At 39.3% G+C, this 14,064-nt stretch overlaps 1 protein-coding gene across 1 annotated transcript; it reads right to left on the bottom strand.

The window, feature by feature from the left end:
• Positions 1-10,759: 10,759 nt before the first annotated feature.
• Positions 10,760-13,485, bottom strand: LOC142173482 (uncharacterized). Its single transcript, XM_075239079.1, has 4 exons — positions 12,745-13,485; positions 12,252-12,409; positions 12,061-12,161; positions 10,760-11,772 (listed from the first exon to the last, which is right to left on the bottom strand). Exons 1-4 carry the CDS (start codon positions 13,483-13,485, stop codon positions 10,760-10,762), a joined length of 2,013 nt encoding a protein of 670 aa, XP_075095180.1.
• Positions 13,486-14,064: the final 579 nt, after the last annotated feature.

Genomic DNA, 14,064 nt, shown 5'->3' with positions numbered 1-14,064 from the left:
GGCCAACTTATGCTCCAAAACTGAGGAGGCCAATAATGACAAGGAGAAGAGGGACAAAATGGAAGAGAGGCTTAAGAAGGTCATAAAGCAAAATCATCTTCACTCAACTACCAATGTTGAGCTTGATTCCCCGCTCAGCGCAGTGAAGGCTGAAAGAGAAGAGCTCCAGGTTAAAGTTGATAAGCTCCGAGCAAAACTCCAGGATCAAGAAGATTCCCTCATTTTTGAGAAAACCTATGCCATGTACCATATGAAGAGGAAGGCTTTGGAGAAAGCCAAAGTAGGCATTGTTGATATTGACGTTTGCATTGCCAAAGCCCGAGAACTGGAGTTAACTACTTGTGAGAATCTTCCTACTCGGACCGCTGCAACTGACTCCTCGAATACTAGTTCTGAGTATTAGGCAACCAAAAGGGAGACCAAAGAAAAAGAAGAAGAAGAAGGCCCCAAACCAGCTGGGGAACATCCTCCTTCCACTAGGGAGAATGAAGACTATTCTCTCCCTTCGGGTTCTGGAAGCAAAGAATAATGTATAATTTCCCTTTATCTTTTGTAACTATGCCAAGACTTTTTAATGAGTTTGTCACTTTAATCAATGAAAGAATATTTTGCTTAAGTGTTGTGCAAAAGTATCCTTTTTACATTTAATTGATAAGCTTCGGGAATATTTTTTCATCCAATAGATTTTGATTACGGGCGTAAATTCTTCCTAAATCTACCCTTTACTACGAGGGTTTACCCTTTATTATGAGAGTTTCATAAAAGAGAGCCCTTATGTTTACGATGCTCTTGAAGAGGACGTCTCATATTCATTCCGGCACAAGCATTTGAAGTTTTTGTTAACTTTCAAACGATAAAATTAACTCATCATTTAGACAAGAAATAAGATAAAAATAAAAGGACTTTATTCCCTCTATCTTTAAAAGTACATAGGCATTCATTTTCTTAAGTAAATAAAGTTGCTAATACATGTGGCTAACTTGTACAACTTATTTCTACGGGGTTGATCATGCAGTCCCCGGTCCTGATAAGACATTGATCCCAATTCTTACAGTCCCCGATTTTCGTGGCACTCTTGGTGTCGTATCATGTATTATCCCCCTAGTGTTCGAATGTTAAGTATGAGGATTTGATTACAGGATTCGAATACGGGAAGTCTTGCATTCATATTGTTGCTTCATTGGTGGAGACAACTTGTGAACGGTTAAATTATTTTTTTGAATAATGGAAGGTGAGGCTTGCCACTGAACGAATGATTATTTAACCACACACAAGTTGTTTACCACACGAGCTCGTATTCGTTGACCCCATGATTTTTAGCTCGTATCATGTTTAAAGGTCTTGCCTTTGCCAATGATGTTTCCTTCGTAGTATGATTTTCATTGTTGCCTCATTAAAAACCTTGCCAGAAAAACTCGATTGGGACAAAAACTGGTCGAAAAGAAAAAGAGTGCAACAAATACTTTCAGTAACGACAGGAATCATCAGAAATAATACCTTTTGAGGTGAGTCGTGTTCCAATTGCTGGGCAATTTGGCTCAATCTTGATTTTCCTATTCATATGATCCTTTACTAGTGATAGCCAAAACCTAGTAAGGACCTTCCCACGTTGGTCCTAGCCTTCCGACATTGACTTCCCGAGTGCTCTAAGTAACCTTCCTCAAAACCAAATCTCCCACTTTGAAATAACGGAGATTCGCCATACGATTCTAATACCTTTCCATCCTTTTCTTTTGAGCCACCATACTCACATATGCCAAGTCCCGGTGTTCGTCAAGCAAGTCTAGCTTCACCAGCAACACTTCATTGTTGTTTCTTCATTTGCTCGGGAAAACCTCAAAGTCGGCTCCCCCACTTCTATCGGTATCAAGGCCTCCGATCCGTATACGAGAGAGAAAGGTGTTTCTCATATGCTTGACTTTGTCATTGTCTGGTATGCCCATAACACTTCCATAGCTCATCTGGCCACTTGCCCTTAGCATCTGCTGACTTCTTTCTAAGGTTTTTAATAATTACCTTGTTGGTTGATTTCGCATGGCCGTTAGCACTTGGGTGGTACGATGAAGATGTAATTCTTTTGATTTTTGGCCCTTCCATCAACTTTGTGACTTTTGAGCCTACGAACTGTGGCCCCTTGTCACAAGCAATCTCTTTCAGAATTCCAAACCGGCAGACTATGTAATCCCATATGAAATTGACCACTTCGCGCTCTCCAACCTTTTGTTAAGGACCTGCTTTTACCCATTTAGTGAAGTAATTAGTTAAAACTAAAAGGAATCTTATCTTCCCTGGGCCCAGTGGAAAATGACCAACTATGTCCATCCCCCATTTCATGAATGGCCACAGGGACACCACCGAATACAAAGGTTCTTATGGCTGATGTACTAACTATGCATAATGTTAACATTTGTCACACTTTTGTACTAACGTCCTTGCGTCCTATTCCATCCGGGGCAAGTAATAACTTGCCGTATCAACTTTATAAATAACGAGTATACACCAGGATGATTTTCGCAGACTCCTTCATGGACTTCCCTCATCACGTTGCCCCGCCTCTGAGGCCCCTAGACATCGAGACAGTTGCCCTTGGAATGATCTCATATATAACTGCCCATCTACAAAGCAGTAGCAAGCTGCTTTCGCTCGCAGTGCCCAGGATGCCTTTGGGTCTTCGGGTAATTTACCATGTCTGAGATATTCAATGAACTCGTTCCTCTTGTCCCAAATTAAGTTGGTTGAACTTAACTCAAAGTAGCCATCCACATCCAACACCAAATGCAAAAATTGGACGACCGTACCAAAATCTGATACTTTCATCTCCGTGGACGACCACAAATTAGCCAATGCATATGCTTCTATATTTTCTTCCCTCGGAATATGGACGATCGATCATTATATGAATCATGCAAGTAATGCTTGAACCTTGTTCAAGTATTGTTGCATACGCTCTTTATTGCGTCAAAAACCCGTACACTTGGTTGACAACTGGCTGGGAGTCGCACTTTACCTCGATGACCTCGGAACCTAGTCCCCAAGCTAGTTCAAGTCCTGCAACCAAAGCCTCATACTCGACTTCATTGTTAGTTAATGGTACAATTCTGATAGCATGTCTTAAGATTTCCCCTGAGGGTATGATTAAAACTACCCCGAGGCCAGATCCTTTTACGTTGAAGGCTCCATCTGCAAACAAGTTCCAAACTCCCAATGCCGTTTCCGACACCAGAATTGCTTCCTTAGATGCCAAAGGCATTAATCCCGAATTGAAGTAGATCATAAAGTTGGCCAAAACTCGTGAGTTAATCGCAGTCCTCGGTTTATACTCAATGTCGAATTCACTGACTTCGACTGTCCATTTGGCCAAACGACCTGACAACTCAGGCTTGGGAAGGACATTCCTTAAGGGAAAGGTTGGCACAACGGCTATCGAGTGACACTGAAAATAAGACCTAAGCTTTCGAGATGTAACTACGAGAGCTAAGGACTGATTTTTGAGGTGCGGGTAATGAATCTCCGCTCCCGACAATATTTTACTAACCTAATAAACAAGAAATTGCATACCTTCTTCTCCTCGGATCAAAACGGCACTTAACTCTACTGCCGAGACTACTAGATAGATTAATAATTGCTTACCTTCCCCCGATTTTGAGAGTAATGGAGGGCTAGGCAAGTACCTTTTTAGGTCTTTCAGCACCTATTGGCTTTTCAGAGTCCATATGAACTCGTTCTTCTTTTTCAGAAGTGAAAAGAAGTGATGACAATTTTTTGAGGACCTTGATATGAATCTGCTGAGAGCTGCCACCCTGCCAGTTAGTCTCTGCCCTCCTTCACACTTGTCAATTGGTATGGGATGTCCTCGATAGCTTTGAATTTATCGAGATTTACTTCAATTCCACTTTGTGAGACCAAGAACCCCAAGAATTTACTGGAACCAAACCTTAATGCATATTTCTCCGAGTTGAATTTCATGTTATGCTTCCGCAAGATGTCAAAAGTTTCCTGCAGATGTTTCAGATGATATCCTACATTTAAAGACTTAACTAACATGTCATCAATATATACTTCCATCGTTTTGCCTATCTGATTCTCAAATATCTTATTAACGAGCCTTTGATAAGTGGCTCTAGCTTTCTTAAGCCCAAAAGGCATTATATTATAGTAATATGTGCCAACGTTTGTCATGAAAGAAGTTTTTTCTTCATCCTCCGGGTTCATCGTGATCTGATTGTACCCGGAATAAGCATCAAGGAAACTCATTAGCTCATTCCCGGCCGTAGCATCGATCATTTGATCGATGTTAGGCAACGGGAATAAGTCTTTAGGGCACGCCTTATTTATATCTTTATAGTCTATACACATTCTGAATTTGTTTCTTTTTGGTTACTATAACTACGTTGGCTAACCACTTCGGATATTTTACCTCCTGGATTGAACTGATATTGATTAGTCGGGTTACCTCTTCTTTAACAAACTTGTTCCTGACCTCTGCTATCGAGCTTTTCTTTTGCCTAACCGATAAAAAGTTTTGATCCACACTTAACTTTTGACTGCTACGTCCAATGGGAAACCTGTCCTATTTAAGTGAAACCACATAAGTCAGTCAATGTCAGCTTTAAGAAAATTTATAAATTCTAACCTGAGCTCGGGATCTAACCCTGTTCCCAAATGAAACTTCCTTTGCAAAAACTCCTTGAACAGAGCCACTTGCTCGAGTTCTTTCGCGATCGACTTGGTCTCATCTGTCTCCTATGGTACCCGAAAAAATCTCGGAACCTAGTCGGATCCCGAAGACTCCTCGCCTTTGTCATCTTCAATTGGAAAAGGAGAAGCCATCGGTTCCTGTAATTTCTATTTGTTGGACTCTTTCTCCTTGTAGCTCGAAACAATCACCGCATTCATATCCCTTATCGCCAGTTGGTTTCCTATTATTTGTTTGATCCCTTTCGACGTCGAAAATTTCAACAGCTAATGATATGTTGAGGGTACATCCTCCATCTCGTGTATCTACGGCCTCCCAAGGATCATATTATAGCCCATGTCGCCATATACCACTTCGAACATGGTGGTCTTTGTTACACCTTCGGCGTGAGTGGGTAGCATAATCTCTCATCGGGTTGTAATGCTTGTCAAGTTGAAGCCGAGGAGCTTTGTCGCCGGAATGATGTTCCCGGTTAATTTCTCTTGCTCTAGAACTCTCCACTATATAATGTTGGCCGAACTTCCTGGATCAACCAAAATACGCTTAATTTTAAAATCTAAAACATTAAGAGGGATTACCAAAGTGTCATAGTGTGGCAGAAGAAATCTGTCAGCGTCCTCCTCCGTGAAGGTGATGTCGTCCTCTGAGACTTCCCAGATTCTATTACCGTGAGCCATCGATATTTTTGTTCTCTTTGATGAATGTTACCCCATTGACCTCGCTCCCTCCGAAGATCATGTTAATTGTCATCCGAGGTGATCTTGCTTCTGTCATTGATGGCTCTGCATTGTCCGGGATTCGGCCATAATTGTGTTTAGTGCGATCACTTAAATATTCTCTGAGATGGCCATTGTTTAACAATTTTTCCACCTCCTCTCGAAGATGTCGGCAGTCCCAAGTTCTATGGCTGTGAGTCCCATGGTATTCACACCATAAACTAGGATCCCTTTGGCTAGAACCTAATTGGCTTGGCTTGGGGAACCGTGCTTCTTTGATATTTCACATTGCCGACACCAATTCTACCAGGCTAATGTTAAAGTTATAATTTAATAACCTCGGATAGGTGGAGTCCTGGGTCCCTAGCACTTCTTTCTCCTGCAACACTTTGTTGTTTCGGCCGTGATCGGCTCTTTTGTCCGGAGCAAACCTATTCGATGACTGAAACCCTTTGCTGTTACGCCCATCGATCCTCTCGTATGGTAGAAAACAACCTCTAGAGGGCCTCCGATCTGTATCAAAGTCAATTTTTAACTTATCTTGATTTTTATCTCGACCCCTTCCCTTGGTCGATACCAATGAGCCAAGCCAATCATCTTCTATCCTTATTTTTGACTCATAGCAGTTATGGACATCCGCCCATGTGGTTGGCTGAAACTCGAGCAGGCTCTGCTTCAGTTTTTGGGAGGCATCGGAACTCAGCGGGTTTAGATCCTTCATGAATGCCTCAGTTGCCCACTCATCTGGAATCGCCAATAGCACCATCCTTTTTTTCTGGAACCGGATCAGAAATTCTCGCAGCAGCTCGGATATGCCCTGTAAAATTCTGAATATGTCTTCCTTTCTGGCCTGAATCTTTCTTGCTCTAGCATGGGCCTTAATGAACGAATATGCAAGCATTTCAAAAGAATCAATTGAATGCTCGGGTAAGAGAGAGTGCCATGTCAAGGGCTCCTTCGTGAGGATTTCACCAAACTTTTTCAATAGAACCGACTCGATCCCATGCTGAGCCAAATCGTTTCCTTTCATTGCCGTGGTGTAGGTTGTGATGTGCTCACGTGGATCCGAAGTCCCATCGTATTTTGGTATGTCTGGCATCTTGAATCTCTTCGAAATTAACTTTGGTGTTGCAGTTGACTTAAACGGCAACTACATGTACTCTTTTGAATCTGGACCCTTTAACATTGGTGGCTCACCCGAAATCTTGTCCATCCGAGCGTGAAAATCCTTCGCATTCTGATCTATTCGTTTGTTCATTTCTCTCATGAATATCATAAGCTCGGCTTTGAAAAGATCACTCCCATTGTTATTCCCCGATCCGCTACCGATCCCTCCAGCTTCGTCGAAACTGACTTCACCCCTTGGGGTGTTGTTATCGATTATCTGAGCCATTTGATTTGCGGGAACACTGGGAGGAATCGGGCCCCTTCCATTCGCATTATCGGAAGCACGTGACAATGCTTATTTTAATTCTGTCATCACCTGATCCTGCCTTGAGAGGTGATCCATGATTACTCTCTGTTGTTCCCCCAAGAGTTTGACCGTCTTTACGACATGCTCCTCCTCTGTATTATTAGGAGTTGGGTCCCGCACATTCCGAGGATATTGACCTTCAGGAACCGAGATTGTATCGTCCCCTTCGTTGCGAGTCTCGCTAATTGAGTCATCACGCTGGTACAATTCTTCCCGGTCAACACGTGCTTCAACGTTGTCTATGTTGTTGACATCATTATCTACCATATCTGATTTTTACTAAGTAAAGAACCAAAACTTGTTAGTAATAAATGAATGGACCAAAGCGATTACCCAGCTATTTGTGCCCCACGGTAGGCACCAAACTATTTACCGATAACGCGATTTAGTTGAATTTGTAATGTGTTTTATAGACAAAAGAATCAATTTGATCCAAAAATGGTAAGGAAATAGAGCAAAAATAAGATTAATGATTGAGTAGAAAGAAAATAGCAAGCCCGATTCTGAGCTCGATCTTTCCTAGAGCAAGAATAGTAACATTGATAAAATTATCTAGATTTAGCCTGAAACAATATGTTATAGCTTTTGCGTGAAGAATATATCGTCTCTACAATGATTATTAATCCTCCTATTTATAGCTCCATTGGGGGAGACAAGATCCCCAAATTAAGATCTTCTTGAATGAGAATAAATGCGTCATTTATGTGTGCATAAAAGCAGGCTTTGAATGCAAATATTCTCTGTAATGGCTGCTCATTAAATGCTATCTGATGCCAAACCTTTGAACTCTTACCATCGGCCATGCTTCCTTTGGAATCCATCTTGTACTGGTTACACACTTTGCATTCGGTATCATACTCATCTTTTGCATGTCTTCGATTTCACGTGTCACCTTATCATTTGACCATTTGTTATCTACTGATTTTTCCCCGTACAGCTGCAACATGGCCTTTTAATACGATCATTGTTACTGGAATTATCATACATGATATATGTATTATTTATATCCTTCTAATCTTATTTATGTGTCATGACATGTACATTGCTATGGACTCATGAATTTTGACACGTCTAATTGAGTGAAGAGAAAAGTAAAAGGAATGGAAATAAGTAATTATTGATACCCAATTTTGCCCTCATATTTTATAAAGTATTCCTTATACTTTCAAAATATCATTTGCATCGTTACCTAATTTACAACGGTCATATAAGTATTTTCTATATTTTTCTATAATTTTAAAAGCATTAAAATTGATTTTCTTGCATTTAATTTATTCAAAGATTTATTAATTATCTCTTTAAATTATTTTTGGGTGACTTAATCATCCAAATTTATTATTTGCACCCACATGCATTTTATGATAGTTTATTCCACCTTTTACATAATTATATTCGTTTTCTACTATTTACGATATTTTGCAACAATACCCGATATGTTTTAATAATTGCCTTTATTATGTTAATTTTAGGTCAATATGACCTTTTATATATTTTTCAACTATAGGCATTTATTTTTAAAGTTTTAATTTCAAAAATAACATTCTTTATATTATTTTATAAATATTTTTATAATTTATTTTGTTAATTCTTGTATTATTTTTATTCCAGCCTGAATTGGAACAAAAGAGGTTCAAATTTCTGAGCCCAGCCCGTTTGAACCCGTCTGAGGCCCAAACCAAATGACCCATTTATTATAGCCGGTCGTGACTCGTTTCAATGACTCGCCTCACCTCCCTTTTAAATCTTGATCGTTGATCTCTCAAGATCAATGACCCACAATTACCCCTCCACTTTTAATTATTCAACACACCTAAACCTTAACACATTTTCACCCCCCGGCCACCTCTGTATTCTCTCTGTCCTCTCCTTTCACACCAAACCTTAGCCGTTTTCCCCAAATCCTAGACTATATCCAAGAAAATATGAAAATATTCCATATTTCCTATCCGTTTTCTATGCTCACATCAGTTCTTTCCCGTTTCCTTGAGATATTTAGTTTGGTGCTGGTTTATTTAAGGAAGCCGATATTTGGGAGGTTTGTTTGGCTCATATTCTGGATAGTTACCGTGGCCTAAGTTTCTTTGCTATTTGTGAACTCCCAGTATTGTATTGTTGTATGCTTTACTGTAATTCTATTGTCTTAATGATGTTCTGCAGTTCCATGTTCTCTAGTATCAAACTTGATAGGCTTCAACATGTGTAGTGTACTCTCACTCTGCGCATTTGACTCAAATGGTTGCTAGCCTTATTAGGTTTTACCTAATTTGTTATGCTTGTGTTAGCTTTAAATTTTGTATTTTTCTGCCTGTTATGAGTTCATATTCATGCCCTGCTTTGGATTTCTGGGACCATTTTATGGAGATTGATATCTGCCTAAAATTTATTCGAATGTGTTTTACTTTAAGAGTTTCATGCTAAGTCCTTTCGTGTATGCATTGCTACCTGTCAGTTCTTCTGAATTAGTCCTCAATTACATATGTTTTAGATTTTCATGTTGAAACCTTACTTGTGGGAATTGTTACTTGTTACTGTAATTGGATCATGATTTGTTTGTCCTGAGTTTCTTACTAGTCTTTCCTATAAGGGTTCTTTTCAAGTGTGGGATCATTCTGACCATGTTTTCCTGTAGATCTTCATGTTGAGATTTTCTTGTATGAATTTCTACTTCTTATCTACTCTGAGTTAGTTCCTAGCCAAACTTTGTTTTAGGTTTTCATGTTAAGTACCTCTCCTACAAAAAACTTTAATCAAAATAGCCTTTGACTATATTTCAACCTAGATGTTTAATGCTAAGGCTCCCATATATGAACTTCTACTTAGTTTCGGATCAGTTCTAGAGAATGTCAGCCTTGAACTTTTGATGTCATATTTCTTGTGATCAAGTCTTGATTATTCTAAAGGGTCTATTGTTACCTCGAGCTAATTTCATGAAGTTGTAACCCTCTGGTGTGTGTTTACTGCTTGTCAATGAGAACGGTTAAACAAGATAGCTACCCCAATTGTTTAGGCATGGTCTGTTGAGCCTGTTTTTGGTATTAGCGGGTCTGAAGCACATTGTCGCACCTGGAGTTTGGGCTTGATGTCCGCGTGAGGTTCTAAGCCTATTTGAAGACCAAGATATGTTACTGGGTTATTCTATATTTGTAATTGGGCCTGTAATTATTCAATATGGTATGTAATAACTTATTAAACTGAATGATGGGGAAATTAGTGAAAATGGGCTGGGGTACTTTAATTCTCGCATGAATGGGTAGAGAACATGACTATAGGGCCTACATGCTTTATTTGCTCCTTTGTTTGACATGTTCTATTTCTATACAATAATAGAAAGCATGCCTATAGGAACCTAAGCACTTCACTTACTTTACATGTCCTATTCTTGTACACTGTTAGAACGCATACTTATAGGAATTTAGGTGTTTCACTCGTTTCATTTATGCACGTGGGTCCTGGCAGACCTCCTAAGGATAAGGGAGGAAGCAGCAGGAGAAGGAGCAGAGGAACTAGGAGAAGAGACAGGGTCAGGAAAAGAATGAAAGTGAAATGAAGGAGAGGAAGGAGCAGGAAAATAAGGAGTGTAAGTATAAGGAAAGGAATGAGTGAAGGGATCAGAAAGGTAAGAGGATGAAGGAACAGGGAAAACAGTAGAAAGAGAAGGAAGAGAGATATTATTTTATTTTTCAGTTAGTTAAAGAATTGAATGTCTGTACACTTACACTAGTTAGGTTCTAGTCGGTGTTCATGAAAAACCACATTCCTAGAGTAGAAAATGGAATGATTAGCTAGACTTAATAGATTGTAGCCTTTCTTTCCTAAAGGGTACCCCAGAAAAAGAGCAGGACATGCCTTTGGCTGAAACTTATCTCTCTTGACCTAAGGTATAGTTGCAAAACATAAACAACCAAAGGTTCTTAAATGAGCATAAGTAGGAGGATGCCCATGTAGTTTCTGGTAAGGAGAGAGATGTTGGAGGACAGTAGAAGGAAATCTATTAATGAGATAGGTAGTTGTGAGTACACAGTCACCCCAATACTTAATTGGAAGCTTGGATTGAAATAGTAATGCTCTAGAAGTTTCCAGAAGATGTTTATTCTTCTTATCAACTACACTGATTTGTTGAGGAGTATGGGGAATGGTAGTTTGGTGGAGAATCCCATATTCAGCAAAGAAAGATGAAGCCTTAGTGTTAGAACCAAGCTCAAAGGTGTTGTCTGATCTAATAGTTTGTACATGAAGGTTAACATGAATTTTGACCATCAGAACAAAAGCCTTAATGATATCAAAAGCATTACTTTTACAAGAAAACAAGTGTGTCCAAGTCACCCTTGAAAAATCATCTACAATAGTTAAAAAATATCTAAAATCATTATATGTTCTAGTATGATAAGGACCCCATAAGTCAGTGTGTACTAATTGAAAAGGTTTAGTGAATTTGATAGAACTATCTAGAAAAGGCAGTCTTTGTTGTCTGGCTAAAGGACACACAGGACAAATAAAAGATTGTTTAGAAGACAACTTATCAGATAAGAATTCAATAGATTGCATTCTATGAAAGGGCATATGTCCTAGTCTTTGATGCCAGAAAAGATCAGTTTTATTAATAGAGAAATCAAGATTACAAGTAGAAATGCAAGCATTGTAATCACACAAAGAAACTGATGCCTTATTTGAAATGTTATTTACAAGAGGAGTAGACTGTGGTAAACTGACTGATCTTTTATTTGTGGTGTTATGTACAGATGATGTAGGTGTTGGTAGAGTAACTACAGAATCAATTACATAAAGTCCATTTGATGCTCTACCAATTTCCAATGGCCTCCGCAGAGAAGGGCCTTGTAAATGACAGAAAATTTTGGTGAAGAAAGCTGTGCAACTAAGTTGATCAACTAGTTGAGGCACAAAGAATAAATTGAATTAAAAGGAAGGGACTAAGAGGACTTTTGATAAAATCAAATCATCACATAGTTGTAAAGAACCAGTGCAATAAACTTTAACCTTATAACCATTTGGAAGTGTAACAAGATAAGGGAAAGGCAAAAACTGGATGTTGTGTAATAAGTGGTTATTAGGTGTCATGTGGTTGGTTGCACCTGAATCTAGAATCCAGGTGTTGACTTTTAATTGTGATGCACAACACAAAGCAAGAGAGTAAACAGCAAGCCTACAAATCACACCTGCACAAGTAGCCATTGCAGTAGTGTTGTCAGTTGAATCTTGAGAAGGGGAGATGTGAGACTGTTGAAATAAGATCATGAGATGTTGGTACTGTTCCTTGCTGCACCCATGGATAGGATTATTGGTGATATTCTCAGAAAACTATTGATCCTATGATGTAGAAGTATCAACTTGAGCACAAGCAACTGACTTCCTACCCTTTGTGAATTTGAAGTCACTTGGGAACCCATGAAATTTGTAACATTTGTCAATAGAATGGCCAGGACTTTTACAGTATTTGCACACAAGACCTGTCCTTTTGATATCAAAATTGACTTTCTGAGAGAAGGATTTAGGACCATTAGTGAACTGAGCAGAGGCAGGTGTAGATTTCACAGAAAAAGAAGCCGACTTTGAAGGAATGAACCACCAGATGGCTGAATTTCCCTTTGACTCTCATCATGAAGGAGAATGGAGTATGATTTACCCAGGGTTGGGATAAGATACATCATAAGGATATTACTCCTAGCATTTGAGTAGGTGACATTCAATCCTATGAGGAAATGAATAAGCTTCTGACCATCACTGTATTATGGCTCAACCCCACAAGTGCATGTTGGACCAAATGCGACAGTTTTTAACTCATCCCAGAGTTTTCTAAGCCTAGTGTAGTAGCTAGCAATATCATAAGAACACTAAGATACCCCTGTAATTTTTCTTTGTATTTGATAATACCTACTAGCACTAGACTGTCCATACATTTCTTTTATATCCCTCCATAGGTCCCTAACAGTATCATAGTGTAAATTTACGCTGTCTACAATGTCTTTGGATAGGGAATTACTTAGCCAATCAAAGACCATGTCATTACATCTAACCCAGTAATCATAAAGAGGAGAACTAGGTGGGGGTTGTGGAATTCTACTGTTAATCAACCCAGATTTATTCTTAGCAGACAGGGCAATTAGAATATTTTTTCTCCATGAAGTGTATCCAGTCCCTAAAAAGGGGACTGACACTAACAAAATACTAGGATTATCTGATGGATGCACATAGAGAGGATATGAAGGGTCAATAAGCGTAGGAGATGACTGAAGGATAGGAGAGGAAGAGGTCGAAACGTTTTTGGTGAGGTGAACATTTAATGAAGAAGAATCAACACTAAATTGGGATGGAGAGGACACTTGTCTTTGTCTCTCATCTTGAAGAAGAATACTATAAGCAGTACCAAGAGATGGAGGAGGCTGCATCATAAGGAGATTTCTCCTGACTCCAACATAGGTCTTATTGAGCTCCATAAGAAACTGGTGTAATTCGTTCTCCTCATCCTCTCTCTGAAGTTCAGACTTGGCAGAACATGTACATGAACTCCCACGAGAAGCACGCATGAACCTAAGTTCATCCCATAATATTTTTAGCTTATTAAAGTAGGATGCTATGTCCATTGACCCCTGATTAGTTGAAGCCAATCCTTCTTAATTTCAAAAACCTTCGTGCCATTTACTGTTCCATACCTTTGATTAAGTTGAATCTAAATACTTTCTGCAGTATCAGAATACTGGACACTCTCAGCTATATCATGTGATAAGGAAATGGTCAACCAGCAAATGGCCATGTTATTACAACGGTCCCACTGTTTAAACAAGGGAGAGTTCTCATGTGGCTTGGTACATGAACCATCGATGAAGCCTATCTTATTTCTAGCGGACAAGGAGACAATCATACTACGTCTCCATCCCCCAAAACCAGTACCAGAGAATGGTACAGTGACAAGTGAGACACCAGGTACATCAGATGAAAGGAGAAAAAGAGGGCTCGAGGGATCAGATGAAGATTCGGCATTAAGGTTCACCATATTGTGAAGCACAATCAATAAAGAGCAAAATAATACACTTATTCAGAAATAAAGAGCAAAATACCAACACTAAGATGAACACAACGGAGCAATCAATAGATATAATAAGGAACGAGTGTACCCATCGTCTTTGCGACCTAAAAATGATGAAGGCCTTGAAATTTATTGA

Source organism: Nicotiana tabacum, chromosome 19 (assembly GCF_000715075.1).
Source record: "Nicotiana tabacum cultivar K326 chromosome 19, ASM71507v2, whole genome shotgun sequence".
In the NCBI taxonomy this organism is placed as follows: domain Eukaryota; kingdom Viridiplantae; phylum Streptophyta; class Magnoliopsida; order Solanales; family Solanaceae; genus Nicotiana; species Nicotiana tabacum.
The sequence above is the reverse complement of the archived record's forward strand: the minus strand, read 5'-3'. Positions and strand labels throughout refer to the sequence as shown.

What these genes read in the sequence shown, in the direction of transcription:
- LOC142173482 (XM_075239079.1), bottom strand. Translation starts at nt 13,485, where the DNA reads ATGGACATAGCATCCTACTTTAATAAGCTAAAAATATTATGGGATGAA. An exon ending in TACAAAGAAAAATTACAGGG is followed by an intron (nt 12,410 to 12,744) that starts GTATCTTAGTGT and finishes GCCTCTGCTCAG; the next exon opens with TTCACTAATGGTCCTAAATC. An exon ending in AAATTCACAAAGGGTAGGAA is followed by an intron (nt 12,162 to 12,251) that starts GTCAGTTGCTTG and finishes CCATGGGTGCAG; the next exon opens with CAAGGAACAGTACCAACATC.